The sequence below is a fragment of the Scomber scombrus genome, chromosome 1 (genome assembly GCF_963691925.1).
Source record: "Scomber scombrus chromosome 1, fScoSco1.1, whole genome shotgun sequence".
In the NCBI taxonomy this organism is placed as follows: Eukaryota; Metazoa; Chordata; class Actinopteri; order Scombriformes; family Scombridae; genus Scomber; species Scomber scombrus.
In genome coordinates this window covers 30,343,871-30,371,460 of record NC_084970.1, presented here as the reverse complement: position 1 = coordinate 30,371,460, position 27,590 = coordinate 30,343,871, and the positions used below count along the sequence as shown (strand labels likewise).

General features: G+C 37.9%; 2 protein-coding genes across 5 annotated transcripts in view; both read right to left on the bottom strand.

Moving 5' to 3' along the window:
* Window positions 1–4,048, bottom strand: part of madd (MAP-kinase activating death domain) — a 53,437-nt gene extending 49,389 nt beyond the window's left edge. For all 3 annotated transcript variants that reach the window (XM_062427037.1, XM_062428116.1, XM_062427799.1), the window contains exon 1: window positions 3,603–4,048. The gene's annotated coding sequence lies outside the window, so the exon portion shown is untranslated. The remainder of the gene's footprint in view (window positions 1–3,602) is intronic.
* Window positions 4,049–6,549: 2,501 nt separating this feature from the next.
* On the bottom strand, window positions 6,550–25,685 carry nr1h3 (nuclear receptor subfamily 1, group H, member 3). 2 transcript variants are annotated; one of them, XM_062426283.1, is made up of 11 exons: window positions 25,556–25,685; window positions 19,837–20,061; window positions 16,581–16,663; window positions 15,606–15,848; window positions 13,090–13,356; window positions 12,711–12,916; window positions 12,154–12,333; window positions 11,700–11,799; window positions 11,243–11,356; window positions 11,028–11,122; window positions 6,550–10,706 (listed from the first exon to the last, which is right to left on the bottom strand). In XM_062426283.1, exons 3-11 carry the CDS (start codon window positions 16,621–16,623, stop codon window positions 10,560–10,562), a joined length of 1,395 nt encoding a protein of 464 aa, XP_062282267.1. In that variant the 5' UTR covers window positions 16,624–16,663; window positions 19,837–20,061; window positions 25,556–25,685; the 3' UTR covers window positions 6,550–10,559. The 2 variants fall into 2 exon arrangements, with proteins under 2 accessions (XP_062282267.1, XP_062281526.1); XM_062425542.1 differs by having other exon boundaries at window positions 19,842–20,061.
* Between the last annotated feature and the right edge of the window lie 1,905 nt (window positions 25,686–27,590).

Here is a 27,590-nt window from a genome sequence, read left to right as displayed (position 1 = left end):
TAATTATGGAGAGTGTATAATTCAAAAAAAAGATATTATATATTCCAACAGCGCAGAATAGGGCAGCACCAGAGGCCCCTTTTTCATCTTGCAGAGCCACAAATACAATGAATCAACGTGCAGGTCTGGCAACATGAACACGCTTCCTGGTGCACAGCCAAAATGGCTATTTTATGAAGCGGAGCAGAGCTGAAGGCACATACTCTCGGCCGGCTAAAGATACAGAACCGCAGCATTATATTTAGATGGAGATGTGAAGCGCTACTCCACTTCACTGATTGTACTTAATAAGTGAGCTTGGAACTTGTTTCTCTCTCTCTCTCTCTCTCTCTCTCTCTCGATCTCTCTCTCGAAATAAAGATAAAAGAAATCGCCACATCACAGTGTAATCTTCAAAGGCAGGATAATGATGCAGGTTAACACAACAGATGAATCTGGTTAGAGTGGTCTGCAGGCGGCACTCGTTGGTTATGTAAGCACCAAGAGGAGATGGATATGATTCACACAGGGCCTCCAACATGGACATCGTTTTCTTGCCAGTCACGATGAGCAGCAATAACTAAAGCGATGGAAAAAAGCTGCGTTGAATTAGTTTTAGTTTGAGGCCACACAAATGAGAGGAGGAGATAAAAGTGAAGTACTGATTATTAAATTCATCCCTTAAATTAAAATCTACAATCTGAAACAATGGTACAATCTTTTATGGTGCGAGATAAAGAGATTTGAAAAACATTTTGTTCCCCCTGTCAATTAAACTGGAAGCCTGGACCTTCAACAGACCGACAATGACACAGTACCAGTTGTTCATCTCCCTTTATATTCAATTTCTTGGACCGTGGCAATGTTTCTAAATCGTATCGAGGCTTCGGTAATCAAATTCACATCATCAAAGCGATTCACGGTCAGCCCTATAGGTGCACACTATTCACTCGTGTAGACACAGTGGTGTTTGGGTGCTGTGCTGTGGTCATGTGCCACCATGCACGCTGTCACATTGAGCTCACATGTGGAACTCATTTTATACAACAGGTTAATATATAAGCCTCGTTTTTATTTAGAAATAAATCACTTAACAATACATTTGTCTTAAAAGCTACCAAAATCCAATCTGGATTTAACCCCATGGTGTTTGGAGGATGATATATTTGTCCTCTACAGCCATTTATCATCCTTTTATTTGGCTGTTTTTATGTATTTTGTGCTGAGACTTTGATATTTGAGTCACATTTTACTTAAAGACCAAATAGAACAGCAATGATTGGAAGCTCAATCGATTAATTTACAAATATCAAATTAATCACCAACTATTTTGATAATTGATTCATTATTTGGAGTCTAATAGATTTCCAAATTCCGTTTCCATCTTCTTAAATATGAACATTTTCTTATATGTCTTCTATGATAGTAAACTTGGGTTGTGTACGGTTAGTCAGGTCAAGACATTTCACAGGTTTTATCTTGGGGTTTGGGAAACCATGGCAGACCTTTTTCACCATTTTAAAACATTTTAAAAACCAACCGACTACACTGAGAAATTGATAATAAGATAACAATAATAAGAATAAGATGACAGAAGATGAAGAGATAATAACTGTCAGATTAATTGAAAATAATCGTAAGATGCAGCCTTAGGACCAATTAAGCTGGTATTTATCTTGTCTTAACTCATCAGTATGTTGGAACATCTATGGCTGCTTTAACTCAGTCAATGTTTGAATATTTGAGTAGTGAACTAAAGCTTTCTCGTATATATGACCATATTTTAAGCTAAGAGAAATATATTCATAAATATATATATATTCAGTGTACCCATCTTGAAGGGTGGTGTATGTTACATATTGATGGTTTCTTCATTCACTCATTCATTCATTCATTCGATAGTGACTAGCTGTCACTGCCATCCTGATTGTGAACTGTTCATCACAACATTTTAGGTTTTTTCTTGGACTTTGGTAAACAGTGACGGACATTTTTCACCATCTTCTAACATTTTATAGACCAACCAAATACATTGAGACATTGAGGTAACAACAGTCAGATTAATTGATAATGAAATTTATCTTTATAGGCAGCCTTATGACCAATTAAGCTGGTATTTATCTTGTCTTAAGAGAAGATAAGATGTATTTTTATTGAACCCCTTTGGGAGAAATTCAAATTAACACAGCAGTATAAGTGGGGAGGAAAAGTAGCAGCGTAAGGGTGAAAGTCATATAATAATAATAAATAATAATATAGACAATAAACAATCTGTGTAAAAAAATCTGCAATATATAGATATAAACGTGCTATATGCAGAAGTATCTGAGAATACATGTGTGTAATTTTCCTGGTATTTACATAGAAAGGACAGCATCAGTCTTTTTTAGTGGGAGTGGGAGGTACTGGGAGCTGTGGTGTTGTACAGTCTGATGGCCGATGGTATGAGTACTTTGAGGTTAAATATATGAACATATTTTAAGCAATGACAAATATATTCATACATATATATATTCATACATATATACATACACTCAGTTTACTCATCTTGTAAAATGCTGTATGTTACATGTTGATGGTTTTTTCATTCATTCATTCATTTGATAGGGGTAGCTAGCTGTCATTGCCATCTTGTATTTACTACCTCCAACATGAGGAGATTCAATCCATTTACGATAAAAATGAGCTGATGTTCATCAGTCGTGATATTCACGTTGGCACATAAATATTTCAGTCGCAAGTTCGTTGAACATAGTGCCAAAAATAATGAGATATTGTAGCTGTGCATGCAGGCAGTGATGAGTTTACAATGACACAGAGGTTACAATTCAATGGGGGGGGAACTGTCAAGGGTATATAACCGAGGTGAGGAGTGAAGTTAAGGGGTTAGTGGGCTTCTTTTTTTTAACTCCCTGACAGATGCTAACTGTGGAGATTAGAGCAACTTACATGGGCTAAAGAGGAGGGCAGCATTCACAGTCACATTATAACAAATATTATGGCTGAAAGAGCTAGCGATGTAGCTATTGGGTTTGATATCAGCTGCATATATATTTATTTATATGTGTGTGTGTGTGTGTGTGTGTGTGTGTGTGTGTGTGTGTGTGTGTGTGTGTGTGTGTGTATATATTTATGTGAACCTACCAGGCCTTGTCTCATATCCACCCCCCATAAATTAGATACATCCTCTCACCTCCACTCTGCTGTGAACCTACCAGGCCTACATGTTCATCCCCATAAATTAAATGCATCCTCTCACCTCCACTATGCTGTGGACCTACCAGGCCTTGTCTCATCCTACATGTTTCACCCCTATAAATGAAATGTATCCTCTCACCTCCACTCTGCTGTGAACCTACCAGGCCTTGTCTCATCCTACATCTTCACCCCCATAAATGAAATGCATCCTCTCTCCTCCACTCTGCAAGCTTTACGCTTTCCTACGTCACGGATGGATTAGCTACTTAGCTCGCTGCCTAGCCTTAGCCTTAGCCTTTGCAAAAATGTATCATATTAAAACAAGAAATCTGTCAAGTCAAACAAAGCTGGCGGCGACGTAAGAAAAAAGAGCAGAAAACGTGCTAGTAAAAAAAAAAAGGGAAAAGAAAGAGGCGCATCCTTACCTGTTGTATTGGGTTAGCCACTTAGCTGCTAATGGTTGGTTGCAAAGCTGCTGCTGCAGCTGCTGCTTGCTGCTGCTGCTCGGCCCTTGGGTGGTGCTGGGTGCTGGGTGCCCTCCTCCGTCACAGTGTCTACTGGGTGGTGGGTGCCCTCCTCCGTCACAGAGACTACTGGGTGGTGGTGGGTGCCCTCCTCGGGGTGGTGGGTGCCCTCCTCGGTCACAGAGGCTGCAGAAGAAGCAGCAGTAGTGGTGTGTCTTGTTTTTCTTTTCGTGTATATTATATATGATTGAATTGGAAATATAAGACAGACTATTCCACTTGGAGAGAAATAAAACACGCTTTAAAGCTATACTCCGACGCTGACTTTGACTTGGTGTGCAGCAGCAGTAGTAAATGATGTGATAATGCGCGTGTCCGCCTCTGTGCTCGGCTCGGTCAGCTACAACCTGCCTTCACAACATCCTCTTCATCATCATCATCAGTCTGCAGGCAGTTCCGCATACTCACAGCCCCGACCTAACGGAAGCGACAAACAAGCCTGACGAAAAAACCTGATAATAATCCCTGCAGGTACTACTGGTTTATCTGTATAGTGGTAGTGGTTTAGTCAATAATCAGTGCAAACAGTTTGCAGTGTTTTACAGGTTTTTTTTAAATCGCTTAACAGGGCTGGAGAAAGCCTTTTTATGGTCCTAATGTGCCCACCCCACCCCTGTTTACATTAGACAGATATTATTATTAGGCTACTTTTCATAGTAACACTTAAGACAGTGGTACACAAATATGGCACCAGGACCATAAAATGTCTCATAATAACTTCTAAATATTTAATTAAGCCCCTGAATCACAGATTTTATTGTATAACCCTTTAAAAAAATATATATAACAACATAAAATCCTAAAATGGGAGCTCAGAGAACAGGTTGTGTCCGATATGCACAAACAATACAGTATTTTATGCCGTTGTATCACTTAATAGGACTGGAGAAAGCCTTTTTGTGGCCCTATAATGTGCCCACCCCACCCTAGTTTTTATTTACAATTTATGATGATTAATATTATAGACGGCTATTATTATTAGGCTACATTTCATAGTAAAACTAGTATCAGCTTTGAGACGGTGGTACACAAGTATGGTACCAGGACCATTAAATGTCTCATCATAACCACCAAAAATATTTAATTACACTCCTGAATCCCAAATTTGATTGTAGTGCCTTCAAAGTTTTCTAATAAACCCCTTTATTATTAGTATTATTATTATTATTATTATTATTAAATACAATTTATTTAATAATAATATAATAATAATTATATGTCATATTATTCTTTGCTTTATTATTATTTGCCAAACAGCCTGGGAGATTTGAAAAGCGACCCTTCCAAGATGTGCGCATCCAATTGTTAACTACAATTCATGACTATTAAAATTGCTGAATGAAAAGCAAAATTAAAATCAACACTATATTTAGCTATCCACCAGTCTGCTAGATAAATTTAGTGTAAGAATAAATAATGTGTAGCACCCTTAAAATGTCTTCTTCTATGTCTAAATGTCCACACATTTTCAATTTGCTTGAGGGCCCTCTGATCGTCATAAGATGCTGTTGCTCCAAGTTACATAATTTATAAAAATGCTTTTAAATGGCCATTATATGATACAAAGTATCATATAAGTATTATATGTAACAAATTTGAATGCCCAAATCTTTCACTCAAAAAATATGGTGAGAATCAAGTTTGATTTTGTGCTAAATATATTGCGCCAAAAATGTTGTAAAATGTACAAATTAAAAGTAAATATGGATATTTTTATTATGTTTAAAGTCATGATCATGAACATCATATTTAGTAAATATGTGTTTTATGGTAGTTTAGTAAACCATACTGTATGTTTCCTACTAAACAAGCATACAACCACACATGTACCATACATGGACTCACTATATATTAAGATACATTCTGTATATTCATATACAAATTGTTGGCCCAAATTTTTTTTAAGTTTAACAGAAACATATTGTAATAGTACACTGCATTGTGTAATTTATCTCTGAATTATTTGGATTTTGCATAACCACACAGAAATCTGAAGCATTTTTGTTAGATTTAACCTACAGGAGGATGCCTTTTAGGTTCAGTGTGCACAAGTCGAAATTAATTGAGTATTATATTAACGACAGCAGTGAGATAAAGTAGGACACACACTCCTCTGTTATATAACTGTAATTTTAGGCTCCGCCATTTAAAATAGAACAATGACTCTGCATTTATTACCTCTGTGTGTCAAGGTTTTCCTGATCTGGGTGCTCTTTAATTCTAAACTTACATTATATACAGGGGACTAATTCACCTGCATATAAAACCTTTATATCTTAGTTAAGATATACAACAGATATACCAAACTAATTAGACATCATCTTATGAGAACATCCATGTTTTTTTAAGTCTTCATTTGCACTTAATAAATGTAAAAATCTTAATAAACTAAATATCCTCACTGGTTTTTATCACAGATCATACTATGTTTTTTTTTCTGAAGTTATCCAGAAACTCCTCTGTGATTAAATAATGGGAATCACTGATATGTGTTAGTAGTAATAGAAATGTATTCACTCCCTAGCCTATAGCAAATAAAGAAAAAACAGAAAGGTGTCACATTTAATGACATCACACTTTGCCCAATACTCTGGTAGATTTCCGCTGTTTATTTCTGAGCTTGTAACTTCAGTATATTCAGCCTGAATGATGACAATTTCTTATGTAGACATTCAACAAGGTCTTATTTACAGGGTGATTACTGTGTAACACCAAATAAATCTGACTATATGTTGACATTCACCGAAGTCTTGTCTGTATATTTAAAATCAGTCTTATTGGGAGTCCCTGAGCATCAATACTTCTTAATGTGTGATCAGGCAAACAAGTAATTGTGCTACCAAAAACATATTAGCATGACAGCTTTTAATTTACTGTACATACAAAACAGAAGGTCTTCAGCAGTTACAAGTATTAAAATAGGTTTTTGCATTTCTATGTATCAATAATGATTTACAGTGTCAACCTTTTGACGACAGAGGAATCAAATGAGATCATAGATGACAATTTATGTACAGCACAATTAACCTTGATACCTACAACATTATAACAAACATGTACATTAAGCAAACTGGTGCTTTTTTTACTGTGTACCTGTTTGTGTGATTTGAGTACATGTAAAAAATTTAAAAAAAACAACAAAAAAAACAAACAAGTTCCATCAAATTCCTTCTGTAGATTGACCTGTGATTGGGTTGGGGCATGTTGGATAAACTCATCCAAATATTACAATAAGTTACGTTTGAATGTACAGCTATGGTTAGTGACACCTCAGCAAGCAGAAAAGCAAAAGCAACCTTTTAATTTCATTGCAAGGGGACCGAAAAAAAGAGTGATTTGTTTCAGATGCATCCAACATAAAATCACCAGTCTTCTGCACTCTTGTACTAATATGCTTATTATTATTACGTTGGTACATTGGTCATGAAAAAAATAACACCATTAAAGACATTACCACGAGGTTGGAGCGGCGTAAGAGAAATCAATATCAAAATTATGTTTCCATTTTTAGAGCATCATTAAAAAAAGTGAATCGATTTTGAAAGGGAAGGTAAAAGGCTTCAATATGTGGTCAGAAAATGTTTTTTCCTCTGTTGACTTCTGTCTGTCTGTACTTGTTCCTGCTTGTGGCAACTGTAAGTGCATCAGGAAGATCTGTTATACTTTTGAGTGTTACACGTATTAAGTTTGATGTTATAATCAAGCAAATTTAAAAATAATACAGCTAAAAAAAGAGCGCAACTGCAGCTTATGTATTACTCAAAAATAGTCCAGAATAAAATATCTGTTTGAGGACTTTGTCAGGTTTTTTTTTTTTTTTAGAGGTGGAAAAAACACTTTGGTAATTGTTGCTGTGATGACTGACAAAGTACAGAGTGTGGAGGGAAAACCTACCATCAATAGGTGGAGCTCAATGCATTTTGCACATTTGGATGAAGTAAATACATTCAAATCAGAGCCAACCAGAAGATGTGAATTATGGTCCACTGCTTGATTTAGAAAAAGAAATTGACCGTTTAATCAAACACCACAAAAACATGAAAATAAAATTTACATATCATCATTGATTAAATTGGCAAACACAACCTCAGCGGTCAACTCACCAATGAATGCTTTTACCATCAATAGAGTTGTGTTAGTAAGCACTGCTGTATTCCCTTGATCTTATGTTAAGTCTGGGTTTCAGAGACACACACACACACACACACACTCCTCCTGCCCTGTGCGATGGACAGAGGTATAAAACAACAGATGTTTCTCACAGACAGATATTTAGACATGTCACAGTAGGAAAAACACAGCTGTACATAAACAATTAATAATGATGGTTGTACTCCATTTAGCTGCTTCTGTTTTAGGAGTCCTGCTGTTATAAATGCTGACTCACTGTGGCACCTGAACAGAGCAGAGCCATCATTAATGACATTAGTAACACCTGTGCTTTTCCTACTATGACGCGTCAAAACGTCTGTTATGCAAAAATATGTTTTGACCATTTGGAAGATCATAACAGCTGATTAAGTTAAACAGAAAAACAAAAACAAAAAGTAACACATCAGGTTAGTGGAAAAGTAAGAAAAAAAAGAGACTCCCAAGTCTAACATTCATATTCCTGAAACACATTACATCCAATCACTGAGCGCTTTTGGACAGAATTATCTTATATCAAATCAAAACCAGGCCCGCCTGTTAATATAATTGAGAAGGACACCAGCTGTGCCTGTGTTACTGTGAGACGTGGGTACTTGTACAGTATGTCAGTGCTCATGTGAAGAATCAATCTATCATTTCAGCTGTTAAGTTCTGTTTTTATTATTATTAAATTAAAAACCATTAGGAACTGTAGTTTAAAATTATATAAAAGTATCACACTGATGTATAATGTTTGATATCGAGTGGTGCTGTGAAATAAGACCATGTGCCGGCGGTGAAAAAGAAAGCTGAAATGGTTGGAGCAGGTTGTTTTCAAACAGGGCAAACAACAGTTTACATCAATGGTTATGGTCGTTGTTCGATGGTGTTAGCTGTAAATAGCTACGCATACGGTTAATAAAGGGACCGCTACTTCAAAAATCAGACTGCAACAACGGGGAGTGATGTATTGTTCAGTTTTCAGCCCTCCTGAGGTAACTGCAACCCACTAAAACAAAAAGAGTATGAAGATGGAATAAACTGCACAATGATGATTTTACATTGACATTCCTTTATCGTCCTTTATGCAGCATTTCAAGTCCATGCTGCACAGGAGAAAGCACGTTAAGTACAGCATGAATATAAACATCTGGATTTCTGTAGTAATAAAGTTCACTACGATTTTTTTAAATGTTTCTACTCATTCCTGTTGTTCTCTGCTCCCTGTTAGTATCAATTTTGGCAAATTGGCTTCCCAAAATCTGACCAGTTAAAGCTGTTGGTGTAGAGTATTTGACCAAGCAAAATACTCAGACAATGGTAGACCTATAGATCAAGTTAGTTTTCCAATGGATATTCAGGAATACATTTTTTTTCATCAGTATCATTCATAAAGTATATTATAAAAAATAAAAGATTGTGAAATGTATATCCTGCCCCGACTATATGTACAAAGTTCATACATGTGTCACACCTCTAAATGCTAGTGATAAAAATCACAAATCAAAATCCCCTATATGATAATAGCTGTACTGCTATGTAATGAAATAAGTAGATTTCACACAATCGTGAATATGAGGACGTTAGCTGGAGCAATCATTTCTGATCTAATTTAAAAATTTCAACTTTGTCAACTTAGGTTGTTATTCATTTGAAAAGAGGGCGTAGATGGTAGCTCAATTTCTTCTTCTTTTTAAAAAATATTTCATCTTTACATGGAATTTCATGACCATCCCTTCCAAAGAAGCAATGTGCTGCGTAAAAAAAAAAAAGTTTAAGTCACATCACCATTTCCTGTAAATGCGCGCCCTGTGCCGCTCACTCTATCATCAGCTTTTGCAGACTATTACCTTCTTGTGCGTTAGTATGTGATTGTACAATGTCGTGGATACTTTTCATGTGTGCGCTCTATACATTTTTCTTGTGAAAATAAATATACAATTTACATAAAAGTTTATGGGCATCTATTAATGACCAAAAGGGTCCCTTATGCACTTGGAAAAAAAACGCGAGTAATCTAATAGAAATTAAAGATGCCACTAATTCCCAGAGGTCTACTTCACATTACTTTACCTGAGCAACTACACCAATCTTTTGATTTCTGCACTAACTCCAAAAAATTAACAAAAACTTTTAGTTGCCACATCACAATGCACAATACCAATCTGATGGCCTACCGTTTATCTCAACATGAATAAAGTGTACAGCAGATGTGGGTCTACTCGATCCCGACTCTGCTTCCAATCCACCTATTGCACGACTGCAAAATAAAAACCACTATTTTCGACCAAATGTGCAACTGTAATCCTCATGTTTGAGATGGCCACAGCTAAAAACCTGCTCAGAGCTTTCTGATTATAATTGTTAGAGGATGAGTTTACAACTGCACTAGAGATTGACTTTCAAAACAGGTATTAAATCAGAGATAACTGGCTAAAGAGCCTGATGCTGGTATTTAATATTGTCACGATCATGTCAGCATCAACACAAAAGGAAGAACAACAAAAGGCTCAAAGAAAAACTAGGTGTTCATGTTTCTCCTTATGAACACAAAACCATTTTAGCAGTCTTGTTTGAGAGCAATAAAGGCTCTCCTCTCACAAAAAAAAACAACTCAACCATAGAACCAATCCATGACCAGATGGGCAGAGAGAAGTCAGTGTTCCTGCTGGATACCATGTCTGTCTCAGGCTTCAGAAGCCACGGAGTGTGACATCAGGTTTGCAGTCACTCGTTGACGTCCCAGATTTCGGAGAGCAGCGGGGGGAGCTTCTTGTCCTGTAGGCGAAGGGCAAAAACCTGCTCCGAGTGGACGCTACTTAGTGTGCGAAGGCTCACCAGCTTCATCAGCATACGGGGGAACATCAAGTGATCCTGAGGAAACAACATATCTTAAAATACTAAGAAAGAAGACGAGGACTTGTGATAACTTAACATATCTGGGAGTTATAATATAGTGTTTTACTGTATCCCAGCTTTCTGTTATAGGAAGAAAATACAGGATTAAGATTTACTAGTTTCATCCAGTAAAAACACAACTGCACTTGCAAATGTTCAAGCGCCCCCACCTATCCTTTACAAAGAAGTGGAACCTCAGCCCTGACCCAATGTGCTTGTTGTGATGACGACACGCAGGTTATGTTGACATACTGCCGGTCACAAGAGAAGAGGTTACGTGAACCGCTGGGCACTTACATTTGGTCTCTTTATCATGATGTAAGAGCGCAGAGCGTCCACATACGGTTGTTGCAGCCTCTCCACGAGATCATGATCCTGCACATTAGGCCGATCTAAACCACACAAAGCATTTAGGCATCTGTTAATATCAGCTCATATTTTCGTCAAAAGCAATTTATTAGTTCTGAGTTTGTTTATTTCAGGGTTTCTATCTTTAGTTTATGAATTCTGACCTGCAGAGAATATGTTGATAGCAATTAGCAAGGCGTATTCTGCCTCGTCCAGCTGCAGGTCATTCATGCCTTTTGAAAACTCAAAGATGGGGTTAATAAACTCAAACTGAAGCCCTGAGGAGGAGAAAGTGGAGACAGGGACAAAGGAAACAAAAGTTCAAAGAGGAAATGAGGTTCTCAACAGCATCAATATAGAAGCAGTTCATATCAAACATACACTTTAGATTAGAAAACATTTATCAGTTTTCTACAGTTGCCAATACTTCAGGCCTGCTTTTAATAGTAAATAGTGGTGTCTATTTGCATGAAGTGAAAAACTCCACAAAGAAAAGATATGTATAGCCTAGCAACATCTTTTTGAACAGACTATGAGACAGATGGAACTTAGGCAGTCATTTTAAGTGATCATTTTCATATCATGCATAAACGTTTGACAGACAGAAATAAGCAAATCCACCTGCTTTCGCAAAATCCTCCTTATTATAGCTGAAATCCTTCAGAAATGTAATGCTATCGATGGCAGGGTTGTATCTCCGAGAGGTCTCGAGCAGCATAATCTGAAGGAGACAAACACATCTTTGTGAGTGGAATATTAATATAAGAATATATTACAATCATAATAGTATAAAGCCAAGCTGAGACAAACTGTATGCAGATATATTCAAAGTTGTTTTCATTGCAGCATTGCTGAGGGGAGTTCCTAAAGGTGCTATCCATTTTAAAATGCGCATTACTCATTTATTTAGCATATTTTTGCATGCTAAAACTGGTTTATGCATACAATATTTTGAAATTATGGTTGTTTGTTTAAATTTCCCAGATTCTTTAAAAAATCAATTATTTACAGGTATAATGCCTTGCATCCAGACAGTCAGTGAAGAAACAACATCTCTTGATAAGTCATGACAAACCTCAATGGTAGACGTCTTCAACAGAGCAATCTGATCCTCTCTTGTGAGCTCGAGGAATCCAGGAAGCTGCTTAGCAAAATCCACGATCTCCTGCACTGACATGATTGCCAGCTCAGTGAAGTGGGCGAAACGCTGCTGACGCACTTCTCTGTTCTGTAAGTCCTGACTCTGTGGCCACGGCTGTTGGACACACAAACAAAAACACACACACACACACACATACATTACTTAATTGGTTTTGTATCCAAACACCAAAACAGTAGACAGAATCTTCTGGGTTGAACAAATGAACCTGAATATCAAAGATGCCCTAAATAAAAATCAGCAAAGGACACACAAAGTTAAACTATTTTGAAATTTCAACTTATTTATCAGTTGAATTCATATCATTTATAAACTTTTCAAAGTTTGCAATCCATTTCATTACTTTGAGAGATTACCGTAGTCCCTTTTGTTACTGTAAACTAAATTAGCAGGTGAGGGCTTGGTGAAGTTTCATATTGACATTTTAGTTCTTAGGTAAATAAGAAATAAAACCAAAGGAGATATTCACTTACCGTCACTTTTGGTCGGTCAAGGAAGGACCTCTTGTTGCATTGCTTCTGCATAGCCACCAGCTTCTCGATCATCTCCTGCTGTTGAGGATCCAGTGGGGCCGCTTCCTGTGGAAGGGTGGGGGTGACCACGGTGGACGTCCGGGCCGATTCGTCGTCGTGCTGCTTCTTCATCTTCTTCAGTCTGATTTGCTCCTCAGAGAGTACACCTGCAGGATCAAAGAGGACGCAAATCTCGACTAAAGCTCCATCCCCAAGTTGAGAGAAAGTCCTTAATTTCACTATCATGATTTTTACTCTGCAAACCCACATACATGCTATAAATGCAGCTGCGTCTAAATATTCTCTACCTCCGATTCATTTGTTTCATACAGAAACTCACACTGCTCCAGCATGCCCGCCTCCCGACACTTGCGCAGGCGGCACTGCTGGCACTTGCGGCGCATGTACATGTCCATTTCACAGCGGCCGTTGTTCTTGCAGGAGTACTGGGCGCTCTTAATGACACTGCGTCGAAAGAAGCCCTTGCAGCCCTCACAGCTTAGCACGTTGTAGTGGAAACCAGAAGCCTTGTCACCACATACACTGCACACTTCATTACCCAGCATCTTCGGAGCAGGACCCTTCTTTCTCTTTACCGGCTGACCATCTACACAGACAGAAAGTGCGAAAGAGAGGTGATGAAGCATGTTAAGAACTTAGATTTAAATCATAGCTTCAAAAAACACATACTTCATATTGTTTAAGACAAAATTTCAGTAAAAGAAATTCTCTTAGGCAGCAGTTTGTTTACAGAGAGTTATTCAAGGTATGTCAGCGACTAGGCAATAATGGATTATCTGTCTCCATTTGAATGAAGACGAGAAGATCATGTCTAGACAATCTAAACAAAAAGGTAAGTCACAGATAGCTCTGTATGCAAATATGCAAGTATGTAATGCCACATATGCAAGTTAATTATCCTGGCATACATTTATCCTGACTCCAGATTGTCAGCACATTCAAAACAAAACATATCTTCTAAACCAGAAAATGAGGCTTTTTCCAAAATAACAAATACATAGTTATTGTTTTATAATATATATATTTTAACTGTTTAACTGTTTTATCTGATCCAATTCAACCCAATATATAGTCACGCTTTGTTATAAATGTGCTTGGGATGTGCAGGTCATGGTTTTACATTGACCACCATTAATATACATGTAAAACTATTTTTTAACTATAAACCTCATTCTGCAACTAAGATAGAGGTTTAAAGGAAATGTTCAAACTAAATTCGAACTAAAGTCCGTCTGTCTGAGGGAAAACATGTCTGAGATTAAGTAAGAGATTTACAGGAAAGACACTGGTTAGTCTGGTCTACAAAAGCTGTCATACCAGTCAAATTACAGACACACACACAAACATACATGAAGAGACAAGCCACACACACACACACGCCCTGCTTTTAGCCCCATTCATGGGTGGCTGTGGCTCAGGAGGTAGAGCGGTCGTCCACCAATTGGAAGACTGGCAGTTCGATTTCCGGCTCTTCCAGTCTGCATGTCCTTGGGCAAGATACTAAACCCCTAATTACTCCTGACGGCTGCGCCAACGGTGTATGAATGTATGTGTGAATGTTAGTCTCCCTTCTGATGAGCAGGTTGGCACCCTGCGTGGTAGACCCTGCCATCAGTGTATGAGTGTGTGAATGGGTGAATGTGACATGTAGTAAAAAAGCGTTTAAGTGATCGAAAAAAAAGCGCCATATAAGTACAGACCATTAACCATTTCACTGCATCTTAACCAAAAATCATGATTAACGGACATCAACTTAGGTATCAGTCGTGCCTGCTCTCATTTGTTCATTTTCAGATTGGTGATGCCCTCAATGACAGTGGCTAATGGTAGTGAGCAACGTAGCATTATTATAGACACTGCACATTGATTTTTTTCAGAGATAAGTAACTGGACACTCCCTCTACAAAATAATTTTATTTTTATTTTCAGAGACATTCTATACAGGTTGTAATCAGTACTAGGGATGTCCCGATCCGATATTTGGATCGGATCGGCCGCCGATATTAGCAAAAAATGCATATCAATATCGGATCGGCCTGCACGGGAAAATCCCGATCCGGACTCCCGATCCAGTTTGTTTTCAAAACTCCGGTCCGTGTTTTCCAGCGCACCGCTGTAGGTAATCCATTCCAGTTTTTTTCAGCTTTCCCCCCCAAATCCGGTCCGCGTTTTTCAGCACACCTAGCGACCTGTCCAGCATCCCACTATTTATTTTCTACTCAGCTTTTTTGTGTGTTTTTCTTTTTTAATACAGTTTACAATATTGTTTGTACTGATGGCTTTTTAAGCCTTGGTTTACACTCTTGTTGTTCAAGAGCAGAGCATTGATGCCAATTCAGTTTGTGTGGTTAATTGACTATTTATTATTTTGTCTATTTTGTGTTTATTTAACCCTGTTAAGAATAAACAGGTCAGCTTCTCATTACCAACCATTGTGGATTATTCAAACTAATCTAATTAAGTTGGCTAGTTGTTCTTAAGAGTAAAACCCTTTTCAACATGAGTATAACAACAAAATAAGTAAATATCTTTAATCTTTAATACATGCTTGGATCGGCCGGTATCGACATCGGCCTATGCTAAAAGCTACAATATCGGTATCGGATCGGAAGTGCAAAAAGCTGGATCGGGACATCCCTAATCAGTACTGAATCATTGACAGAGGAAACCTGGACTCAACTGATCCTCTTGAAGATCTTTTCAAGGTTAACAGTCTGCACAAACAGGACAACAACAACAACAACACAGGATTGTAAAACCAAATCCTGTGAGGTCACATTAACAGTTTGATTTTGAAAGCTTGTCGTGTGTACTACAACAACCTTTTTTACTCACCTATGCTGGCAGATGTGTCGCCTGCAGCTGGATCGAGTTTGATATCATTTAGCTCCACCGGCAGAGGGCTGCTCATCTCGTTCATTGAAGGGCCATTATGAGGGGGCACAGGGAAGTCGTCCGGCTGGGAGAGGTCAGTCAGCGACAGCAGGCTTTCGTGCTTCATTGTGGTTCTTCCACCGTTCTCCTCAACCATGCAGTCCAGCTGCAGCTCTGCGGCCCCGTCAAACACCTTACTCTCATCTGTCAGGGGGCGACACAAACACATTCATACTGAAAATCACATTCAATACAAACCTGTATCATCCTGCAAGATTTTGTTTTCACCTGTCTTTGTTTTAATTGTGACAAGTGTCGAGAATTAACTTTGTTGTTCATCAGCTGACAGATATAATGCAATAAATACTACTTCTTATAAGCTTATGGTTAAGAATTTCTGCTGAAACTACTCTTTGGTTTGAGGCTGTAAAAATGAAAGTTTGTAGTGTGTCATATATGAACGCTTTTCAGGAAATGGGTTCAGCAGATGCCCACGCTTGTTTCAATTACATTAAAAAATCAAAATGTACTTTTTTAGCTGCACAAAATAATGAATAATAGAATAAAAAAGACCAGACTGGATACTAACTCACAGTGCATATAATAAGAAAATGATACAAACTGGCACAGTACAACAAAATGAGAACTTGAACCTGCCCAGTTTGATGATGATAATAATAAACTTTATTTCTACAGCACCTTTCCAAACTGAGGTTACAAGGTGCTTCACATGACACAATATACACCATTTACACAGAAAAAAACAATATGACCGAATTGCCAGTCTGCACAGGTGTGTCTTTAAAATCTTCTTCTTTTTTTTTTAAAATGAGGCACTGACTCAGCTGATGTAATACTGAGCGGGCAGTTTGTTCCACAGCGTTGGAGCTACAACTCTGATCTAGTCAAATAAAGTGGATAAGCAGTTCCTCTTACCATGACCAACATCTGGGATATCAGTCACAGACAGCGTGGACATCTTCTGCACAGCAGCTTGTCATTACGAAATCAACGTGTACCTGTGCAATAAAAAAACAGCAATCAGATACAATCACGATGACGACAGAGCTACCTTGGATAGTACAAGGGGGAGTTCATGTTTAGCTCAGGGGCAGGACTTCAAGGTGCTGTAGATGTGAGCTGACACAGAGGTCTGAATGTGGGTCCGTAAACTACGTTAACCTGCCTGACAGCCAATCTTAGATCAACCTTAAACCCAAAAATAGACGGCTCTCTCCCCCTTTGATCTTTAATTTTAGTCATAGTCTTGATCAAGAGATACAAGTTTCACAAACAGCACAGCCTGTTTTCTTTGGCTCTATTTTTATATGTTCGCAGAATCGCAGCACTGTGCCTGTTTATACTGCATGCGGCCAACAAGGTGATAAAGATTTTGCAATTTAGAGGCAGACACTGACACTGCTGGCAACCTCCTGTGAAATACTTAAAGTGAGAGTCTGACTACTGTCTGGCAGCATTACACAGTCATAAGAGTCTGTATTTAACTAAAGCCCAATAACAAAACTCACTCAACAGACATGCATACTCAAGCAGTGTGACAAAGTGTGATACACAGGGGGAAGAATGTAAACCTGCCCACACTGTGAGTAGATTGTGTGACTGTTGTTCGAAACAGGGATGTAATTAGATGACATCAAAATCAGGACAATTATTATGATCTCACACAGCACAATGCATTTCTTAGAAAGATCGAAAACATAAAAAGTCTTAAATTCAACCGAGATGCTGACAATATTAATGGTTGTTGTACAAACCGAGTAGCTTCAAAAGCAGAAATGAAAGTTTGTCATGCGCCGCATGTCGGTGCAATTTCAGGAAACTGATTCAGCAAAGAAACTTGCGTGATATTTTTGGCTATTCTTAACCAGCCCACAACAAAGTTTAAAAATAAAAACTATTCTGTAATTTCCTCTGAATTACAAAAAAAGGGTTAGGGTTAGTTAAAAAAAAAATCGACACTATAAAATATCCTTGAAGAGGCGCTGCTCATTAATTTGTAACACTGCCCAAAATGGTCAAATACAACCAGAGATATAAAAGAGATACTTGAGGATAGACAGTATGAAAGAAATGCATAATGATTGACAAACTTCTATCATCTCCGCTAAATCACATCACACCCAACCTTAATTTTACCGACATAGACCCTAAGAAAATGTCTGCATTGATAAAAGAACACATCCCAACCACTGAGCAGTTTCTTACACCATTCCTAAATGTATTTTATTTTTACTGTCTTGTTTGTTTTTATTCTCCCTTTGCTCTGAACTCTCAGAGCACCGAGGAAAGATGAAAACATTATCAACGCTGTTTGTCCGGCACAATAAGGCTCAGTCAGAGTATGATCACACTTGGTAGGGTGTTAAAAATCTAAATGTGCCCTAAAACTAGCTGTTCTGTTTAATGCTTCATCACCAGCCTATGTTTATTATAACATTAATAAAAGACAACAGCAACCACTTCTGCAAGACTTAATTACTACTTGTGTGACAGCTGCTGGCTTTCACTTTAGTCTTCTTAAAAATGACATATCGACAAACCTGCAAGACAGTCGTACCAATAGTGACACAGCTTTATACAAACAAGTAAAAGAGGACACGTCATTAAAAAAACCTGAAAGGTAAAGGTGCTGCTTATGTTCAGGTATGTAGTTAGGAATATGGACATTACAATTCTTGAAAAACATAGCCTTTAATTTTTAACATCTAGATAAAAAAATGATGTTAAAGATGATGACCTATAGATGTGTTCAGGGCTGTAAGACATCAACTACTTCGCCTACTCTAATTTACCACACTAAATACATAAATCCACAATCTAAATATACTTTTACGACTGTTTATATCTCGCTGGAACTTGAGCTATCTTAACCTCGTTCCTTTTACACGTACATGTGTCGGGATGACAATAAAAACCTTGAACTTTTCCACTGCTATTAATATTGCCTGTGCTAGTGAAGCTGAGCTGCTGTAAGTGTTTGTATGAATGGGCGACAAAGGCGGAGATGGGAAAAAAAAAACAAGACATGGAAAACTGGGCGACAGCTTGGTTAAAGTTATGTGGTAGACGCGCACATCTGGAATTAAAAAAACAGGTCCTTGAGCAAAAAACTAAATCTGTAAAGGCAGAAAAAAGACCACACACTGTAGCTCCCAATGCAGGTATAATTTAATGAGATATTAAGTGTATGAGTGGGCGAAAAAGGTGGAGATGGAGCTAAAAACAAGAAAGTAACTATTCCTAAAATCACTGTTGTAGTCGCTAAAATCTGAGATACAATTACCACTATCACTACTACTGCTATTGCTATCACTCCAATTATAAATAACATATATAAATATGGAAACTGCTCTGTAAAGCTGATGGTAGGCGCCAGCTTGGTAGCCATTTCTAAAAACGTACTGTCAATCCTGTTAGTCCAATAAGTTACCAAGATAACTCAAGACACTCCACACGATAATCACAAAATTAGTATTTACTGTGACGACTATTGCTATGCAGTTTACAACTGTTTGTGTTAATGTGTCAAACTCAACACTGAATAGTTAAAAGCAGATGAAAGCGCAACTGCGATTACACGCGACGGTCTCAAATTACATAACACTGATTAGGTTTTGTTCATCAGAGCACATGATGCACTTATGATGGAGGTGATGGAGGTGATGGCGACGATTTTCCAAGCATAAAAGCCTCCAAATACTGTAGTAAAGTAGTACTGATGCAGTCCCGCATTAAAGCCTCCACATAGGAGCGTGTAATGAAGGCAACACTTTATTTGAGCATAAAATACAAAAGGTGGGTTTTTTTAAAGCTTTATTCATTATTACAGCGGCTATGCCTGTGTTCACTTAATATTGCATAATGCTCGACCACAATGAGGCAAAGAATGACTAACGCTGTGTTTTTTAGAGTAACCGTGTCAGCATCTAGCAGCACCATCACATGTGTGCTGTAAAAAAAAAAAAATCACAAAGGGTGTTTATTTTTTTTCCATGAAAGTAACTGCTGATTTTCACAGAAAATGACACATTTCTGCGTACCATTACAAGACTTTTTTTGGTTGATACTGAAATTAAAAAAGAGGAAAAGCACAACATTTTAATACAGATTGATATTCAGCTGAAATTAATCAGCCAAAGTGACTCTGTGACAGACACAGTACTGGACTGACCTTACCTCTGAAGTTTGATGTCTTATTTATCGCCTATTCATCTTGCCCATGAGTCCACAACCTCAGTCTGTCGATATCCCGGCGCTGATGGAGGACTTGCTTAAACTGATGAGCCTCGAGGATGATGCCAAAACCTCTGTGACTTATTGAGCGGAAGTTTAATGACTTGATGTCTTGAAGAGAGTGAAGTAGGAAAAGGAGACGAGTCCCTTTCTCTGCAATGCCCTATGGGAGACAAGAGGGAAAACAGAAAGAGAGAGAGAGAGAGACAGAGAGAAAGACAGGGAGGGAGGGAGGAGTGAGGGTGAAAGAGGGAACACAAGAGGTTACTATTGGTCGTTTGCATGGCTCTGAAATCCCCAAAGGGCCGTGGTGCTCCAGCTTTTTCCTGTTTGAGAATTTAGGGATTCTTTTTGATGCAAACTGCCTCACAAAATATATAAAAGACACCTGTAGATGCACCCCAATCTTCTCTCAAGCTCTTCCCATGTAAATATAAATCAGTCTTGGGGGTCCACTGCTCGGAGACCCTGATCTATATTCAAAGACAGTCTCCTAAAAATGTAAAATAAGACAGAAAATACTCAATAGAACTAAATTAAATGCATCAATAATTGAACAGAAAGAGAAATGGCTATAAAATGGGGTTATGAAGAGTCAAACGAGTCTAATATTCACATATTGAGAAACCACAAATCAATATGTTAAATGTCCAGTCAGCATAAATGATCATGAGTGTGGATTTCTGATCATTTCGACATAGCACGAGCGGTTTGTACGTCTTTCTTTGACAGACATTAGGTAACTGGTAGTCCTAGCTGGAAGGTTTTATTGGGTGAATTAACCGTCCGTGGTTGTAAAAGAAACCCTTTCTACTGTGCCTGTGACCTTATGTCATCCCCACCCTGATCTGTCTGTTCAAGTCCAATGTCCCCCCTGCGTCTTATCAGTCAGTCACCTTTGTTCATGCGCATGTTTTCATGGACAGCAGGGAATGGAAGCACCAAGAAAAATCGATAAAAACACTGAATAAAACCTGAAAAACTTTGATTGCATTCAATGTCACAGTTTAGTTTTCTGATCCCTAGATTATTAAATTATACAATATTAAAATAAGCTGTGTATAGTAGGTAATATAATTACAACCCAATTCTGTGTCACACCTTTTCAGTAACTTATAACCACAGGTTTTACACTTATTTTCTGGAAATGATTGTCAATAGGCCTCATTTAAAGAATTTATACCTCATTTTTGAGTTAACTCTTAGAACAAGACAACAGGAGGGTTAAAACACATGAGAAATATATAGTAAGCTTTGTATAGTTTGTAATATAAATGTGTGGCAAAAAACTCACAATATTTGACCTTAATGTCCAATTTAACCCCAACCATGCAAAACCAAATCATACGGTAATCACCACCCAATTCTGCGTTAGGCCTTTTTAATCAACTTCATTCCAACCTATAACCACAGGTTTAACAATTTTTATTTTATTTTATTTTTTTAAGAAATTATGGTCAATAGGCCTCATTTAAATGAAACTATACCTCATTTTTGAGTTAACGCCTGTTGTCCTCCCTGATCAAGACAACAGGAGGGTTAAAAAACCTTTTAATTTAAAAGTCCTTTTAATTCTCTATATACTTAAATACATTTGTAATGCCATGACAGTAGCTTGCTGATATTAAAGGACCAGTTCACTAGTTTTCTAGTCTCTCTCTTATCAGGTCATCAGGTGCTTGAATGAACACCGATATAAGTTCTTCTTGCCGTAATGGTTCCTCCTGTTCATACTGACCATTAGAAGAGCCTCTCTTAATATAAGTGATGATGAGGGACAAAATCCACAAGCCTCCTTCTGTGCAAAAAATGTATTTAAACGTTTATATGAAGCTAATATGAAGCTTCAGTCGTCCAAATTATGCCACGGACGCACTACGTGACTTTCAAAGCCGTCATATTGCTGTAGCACTGTTCACACTTCCCAACTTTCTGTCTCATAATCGTGAATCTTGAAGTCGTTGTGGTTTGCACACTACATTAATGACTGACAACAAGAGGTCACATATGACGAGATCTTTCAGCAGGGATCCGACAAGACTGCCTGGTGTCTAAACTACGTTATGTCACTAAGGGGCGTTTTCACACCTATAGTTCGATTGTTTGGTCCGCAGCAGGCAATACATTCTTCCAATGTAGAGTACTGACTTTGGTACGGTTCAGTTTCACACATGCATTTTTCTAAACGAACCAAAATACGTAATGACTACTCCTCATAGGTCATTTTGGTGTTTATCTCCTTCATTTTCCTCTTTTGTTAACAACCTGCACAGGATTGTCATTGGACACAGTCTAGTTTTGCTGCAGGCCAAATTTCAGACAGAATATATATAAATATAACGCGTTAATCACGATGTAAGAGCCGAGCATAACCTGTTATTTTATGAATTTTAAAATTGCATTAATCTCTCCTCACTGACTCACTCCCTGTCACAGATTGCGGTTACAGTGCACAGCATGTGTTCATTATGTCAGGAGTCTTACTGCTGCTGTCTTATTCCTGCACTGTCTGCTCACATTGTTGGACTTTCTTTGTCAGAGGATTTTGATATGAGCAGTCAGTCAGGGAGGTACGGAGCGGCGCACGCACCAAAAGGAAAAAAAAAGATTGGACACTTATTTGCACGTCATGTCTTCTTTTTTATAAAGTCACTGAGGTTGAAACAAGTAACGAGCCTGTTTTGACAATGTAAGGAGTAGAAAGTACACATATTTGTGTTAAAATGTAGGGAGGAAAAGTAAACGAAATGAAATAGTCAAGTAAAGTACAGATACCTGGAAAATCTACTTAGTACAGGGACGCTGGGACGTTGCTGAGACGCTCCTGGTGGAAATACTCTCATTGATTATGGTGGTACCTATCAGCTCCGGTGACCGCGGCGCAGCCCTAACGTGCCGCTGACAGACCCGGTGGAAATCGGGCTTAAGGCCCCATCCTGTGTCTTGCGCTCTCATTGGCTGTCATTCGTCGCCGTCCTCACTGCGAGTCACAACACTTTTCAGACTTCCCAACAGACTCCAGATATTTAGCCTGCTTGACCTGCTTTCGGGCGTCTGCAAGGCATCAGCGAGCTCTTGGATTGCATCTCTGAACTGTTCACACAAAGTGATACATCGCGCCGAGCTAACGACCATTTGCCGTTGATCTGGGGGTTTTGTGGGCGAATCAGAGATAATATCATGTAGTGGGAACTCAACATTAGTCAAATCAAGTCGATATTTTTCAGTCTTTTTAGTGCTAAAGTCCCTCTTTTTGTTATTATACTTGCACTGCAGCTCAACAGGGAAACACAAAGAGGGAATATGATGCTAAAAAGACTGTAAATGTGGCAGATATCCACTTGATTCGACAAACTCAGACTGACGAAGCCGCATATAAGCTTCACATCAACTTTTAAATGCAGATAATGATTAACTGATTGACTAATGAATGACTAACTCACTTCGTAGTGTGTACATATTTTCTGTTGGTTGTGCAAAAATAATAATTTATTCACGTCAATTTGGGCTCCAGGGACGTCCCTAATTATCATCACTGTCAGCAATAACTTAGATGGACTGATTGTGAGAAAGTTGTAGTGTGTCTCTCTCTCTGTGTACCAGTGATAAGTCTAAATACCAGTGTAAAAATATTGTCAGCATAACTGGGTGGGAAACGTCCTTTTCATAAATTCACAGATTACCAACGGATGTAACTCTCTCCGGTGAAACAAAAAGCAAACAACCATACTCAGCAACAACTTGGTGTGAAAGCAAAAGTCAGTGCTTTCAAGGAGCCACTGGCACCAAAACGAATCAAGGTTCCCATGACGATGCAGATGGAAGAAGAAGAAGAAGAAGAAGTACAATCCAGTATTTCAAGGCCATCTGTCATGTACACACTCCCAGATGTTTTCACTTCTCTTCCTCAGGTTGAAGTTGGGGTGGGGACGTACTGGGAATTACGAGAGGTCACAAAACTAATAAAAATTATCAAGAAGTCAGCAGCAGGTGCAACAGATGTCGAGTCTGCACAGCGCGCGAACACCCACACACAAAGGACTAATCAGGGGAAAAACTCCTGTGTGGGTTCACCGGTGTTTCCACTTATCATGGACCATTTCTCCTGTACTACAAGTGTTGTTGGAGCTTTGACTCTCTTCATACTTCCTCTCCACTACATTTCAGACGGAAATATTGTACAGCTTTAGTTATTTTTCAGATGAAGATTTCGCTTTTTAAAAGACAACACATTGTGAAAGATGAAACCAGTCGTTTCCAACCGTCTTACAAAAAGCAGTGTGTAGTCGGGGTCACGTTTCAGATGTTTGAGTTATTAACAGCTCCACCAAACCATTTTACCCTCTAAACTTCTCACATGGTTTCATTTCAATAAATGTTCAAATGATCCAATATTTAACCAAAAATCAAAGATTAGAGAAAAAGTCCAATAATTGAAAACAGGTTTGTGTATCAGAACTTTGTTTTTTCTTCTTTCCTCTCACATTAATCATCTCACGACCCCTCAGATTTACCAGGTGACCTTTTGGAGGGACCTGACCCCTAGGTTGGGAACCAATGGACTAAACTAGCTAAGTGTATTCTAAACGCCACTGATCCAGAGGATGAACTCTGTGTGATAATCAAATTAATATACACCTGCTGGTAGTGATTTCATAGCTTCTAATAATATCATTTATAATAATATATCAGTCAGAGGGATGAAAGTGGTACTTTTATTTTGATATTTTAACAAAATGTTGCTATTAATTAGAGTTATTTACTTTTACTCGAGTAGGACTTTTACTTATAATGGAGTATGCTGCTTACGCACTGATACTTAATAATCTAATCATATATAATAATACATCAGTCACTACTTTTACTGCAATACTTAAAACAACATTTTGCTGCTAATATTTAGGTAGTTTTACTTTGGTGGGATTTTTATAATGGTCCTGTAATGGTACTTTTACTTAAGGGAATATACTTCCACCACTGTGATGAGCTTTTTAGTTACAATCTTATTTAAAACACACACATACCACAACCAGGTATATTAAACAAAGGCAAGTTTTATGCTTTGGTAAAGATAAATGATCTAATTCACAATTATCCTCGGTGGTGAGTTAGTTAGTTAGTTTACACTTTACCTTTTGCACCATTAGGGATATTTCGCAATCTTGTTATGTAACTTGAACACTTGAAGGGGAACATTAAACAACTTTTGCATTGACACTGTTTACACAAATTGCCCCCGTGGTGGTTTCTTTTTTTTAACACGGTGTTTTTTTTTTTTAAATCAGACTCACTGCTAACATTTAGCTAAGTTATAGTTGTAGTTAACCAGACTTAAAGAGACTTAATTAGATAAATAAATAGCAGCTATAAATTCAGCGTGTAAACATTAGCTAACGTGTTTTTTTTAAACGTACATATAGTTCAACTTATAGTCTACAAATATGTGTTAAAACATGTTTAAACTGGATGTAAATTAGAGATGAGATTAGCTTCATCGTCAATCCAAACAAGGCCAATATCGCATCGCTAGCCTCCAACACCTCCGCACTCCCTTTTTTAACAAGTTCAACTTAGCTTTCTCTGCTAACAAACACCTCCAGGAGAGATTAAAATAAACAACTCAAGACAAAAAAAGGAGTGAGATTAGTTAGACTTACCTGGGTACAGGTGGAGGGTTTACACTTGGAGGAGGTTAGTTGAGGTTTATTCCCGTCACTTCTTCGTGGTTGTTGACAGCAGAGGAGGATAGCATGTTAGCTCCAGCAGGCCAGCGGAGGGTCGTCATGTGATGCAGCGGGCCAGAGACGCTCAGGCTACGGCAGAGGAGGGTTCCATCAGCCCGGGATTCAGTCTGACAGGCTGAAGACTATGGGTGTCTAACCCGGGGTACAGACTCACAGGCTGAACACACGTCAGGTACAATAAAAGGCAGGAGTGTCGTGTGAAACTCCTTTTAGGTCAAGGGCCACATTTTGATCTCAGACCAGTAAAACCACTGCATAATAACCTATAAATCAGGGGCGATTCAAGGATCAGACCTTTAGAGCAGCTCAGCTCCTAATGATAATTTGACTTGCAATGCCCTGCAAGTGTTCAAACCCCCTGCTAAATAATTCATTTCACTGAATAACATAAATTACATCAATACATAGTTGAGTGGTCTACTATAGTGTATAATTATAATGGCTCAGAATAAACAATGACAGATTTCTACAGAGAGGACCCTAAGATAGTTAATGAACCCTGAGACAAAGGCAATATTAATGACAGAACTATCCAAAGTACATTAGACCTGTTAAAATAAAAACAATTTGAACCTGTAGCATAAGTGTTTGTCTCATCTCTAACAGACAGGTTCGCAAAAATATTTTTTAGGAAAATAATAATAAAAGTTTAATTATTTTTAGGGGTCCTTGAAATGGTCTAAAATCGCCACTTCTATAACTTATATATAATATATATTATTATGTTCCATTCTGACTTGTGTACCATAGCCTATTTAACTATGAATCCAATACATTATATCAACCTTATACTGTACATAACCCTTACATACTGTTGGGGTCATATTCTATATTAAACAGCTGTAAAAACACCCCAGATATTTTTCTTTTATGCGGAGATTTGATGACTTTTCCTAAAGTGTCCATAAATGCACAAAAATGAAATTATTTTAAAATGAGTAAGCCGGAGAGGAGATGGGTGTTTACAGCCCGGAGTTTAGTCTGACAGGCTGAAAACACATCAGGTACAATAAAAGGCAGGGGTGTGAAACTCATTTTAGGTCAAGGGCCACATACATAGGGCTGGGCGATATGGACAAAATCAAATATCACAATATTTTAGACCAAAATACATCGATATCGATATTGCAGCAATATTGAAGAAATGACTGCTGATGCCTTCACAAAATATTTACACTATGACATTTTTGATAAATAATAATCAGTAATGTGGATATAATGACAAAGTGGGTAAAAGGTACATAACAAAACAGCTAGAACAGTCTGGTAAGTTCAGAAAATTATATACTTTACTGTAATGCAGCCTTTAAAACCAGGAAAAAACAACTCTGATGACATATTGCGATATTACAATATCCAAAAATCTAAGACCATGTTTAGTCTCAGATGGGCCGGACAAGTAAAACTACTGCATAATAACCTATAAATAATATATAATATATATTAAATTGGGAAGACAATGTTTTTACTATTATTGTGGTAATACCAAGAAGCTTCAGGTAGTAGGCTATACCAAATAATTGATACTTAGTTAAAAATAATAGTGATTAAATAAATAAGTTATGTAACAAAAGAGGCTCATTCATGACTTTTGTTGAAGAAAATAATCAAGGAAATCATCGAGATCATCTCAACAAATCGATACACCTTTTTCTATGTAGTTTCTTTGGATGCTGAGTCAGACCCTCCTCCTTCTGTGGGACTGACAAACGACTGACACTGTCGGCCTTCATGTTAAACATTGTGTTGTCTAATTTATTAGCAGCCTGATGGACAAGGACAGAACGACACAACCTCAGGGGCCCCAGATGTGTGCTATTTGGTTACTTAATTGGAAATTTGTTTGGGAATTTGCACCAGTGAAGTTTAATATCGCTTAAGCCAGGTTTTGCAGTATTACCTAATATTGTGGCCATGTCGTATCATTTTAGTTTAGATTGTGGTCATG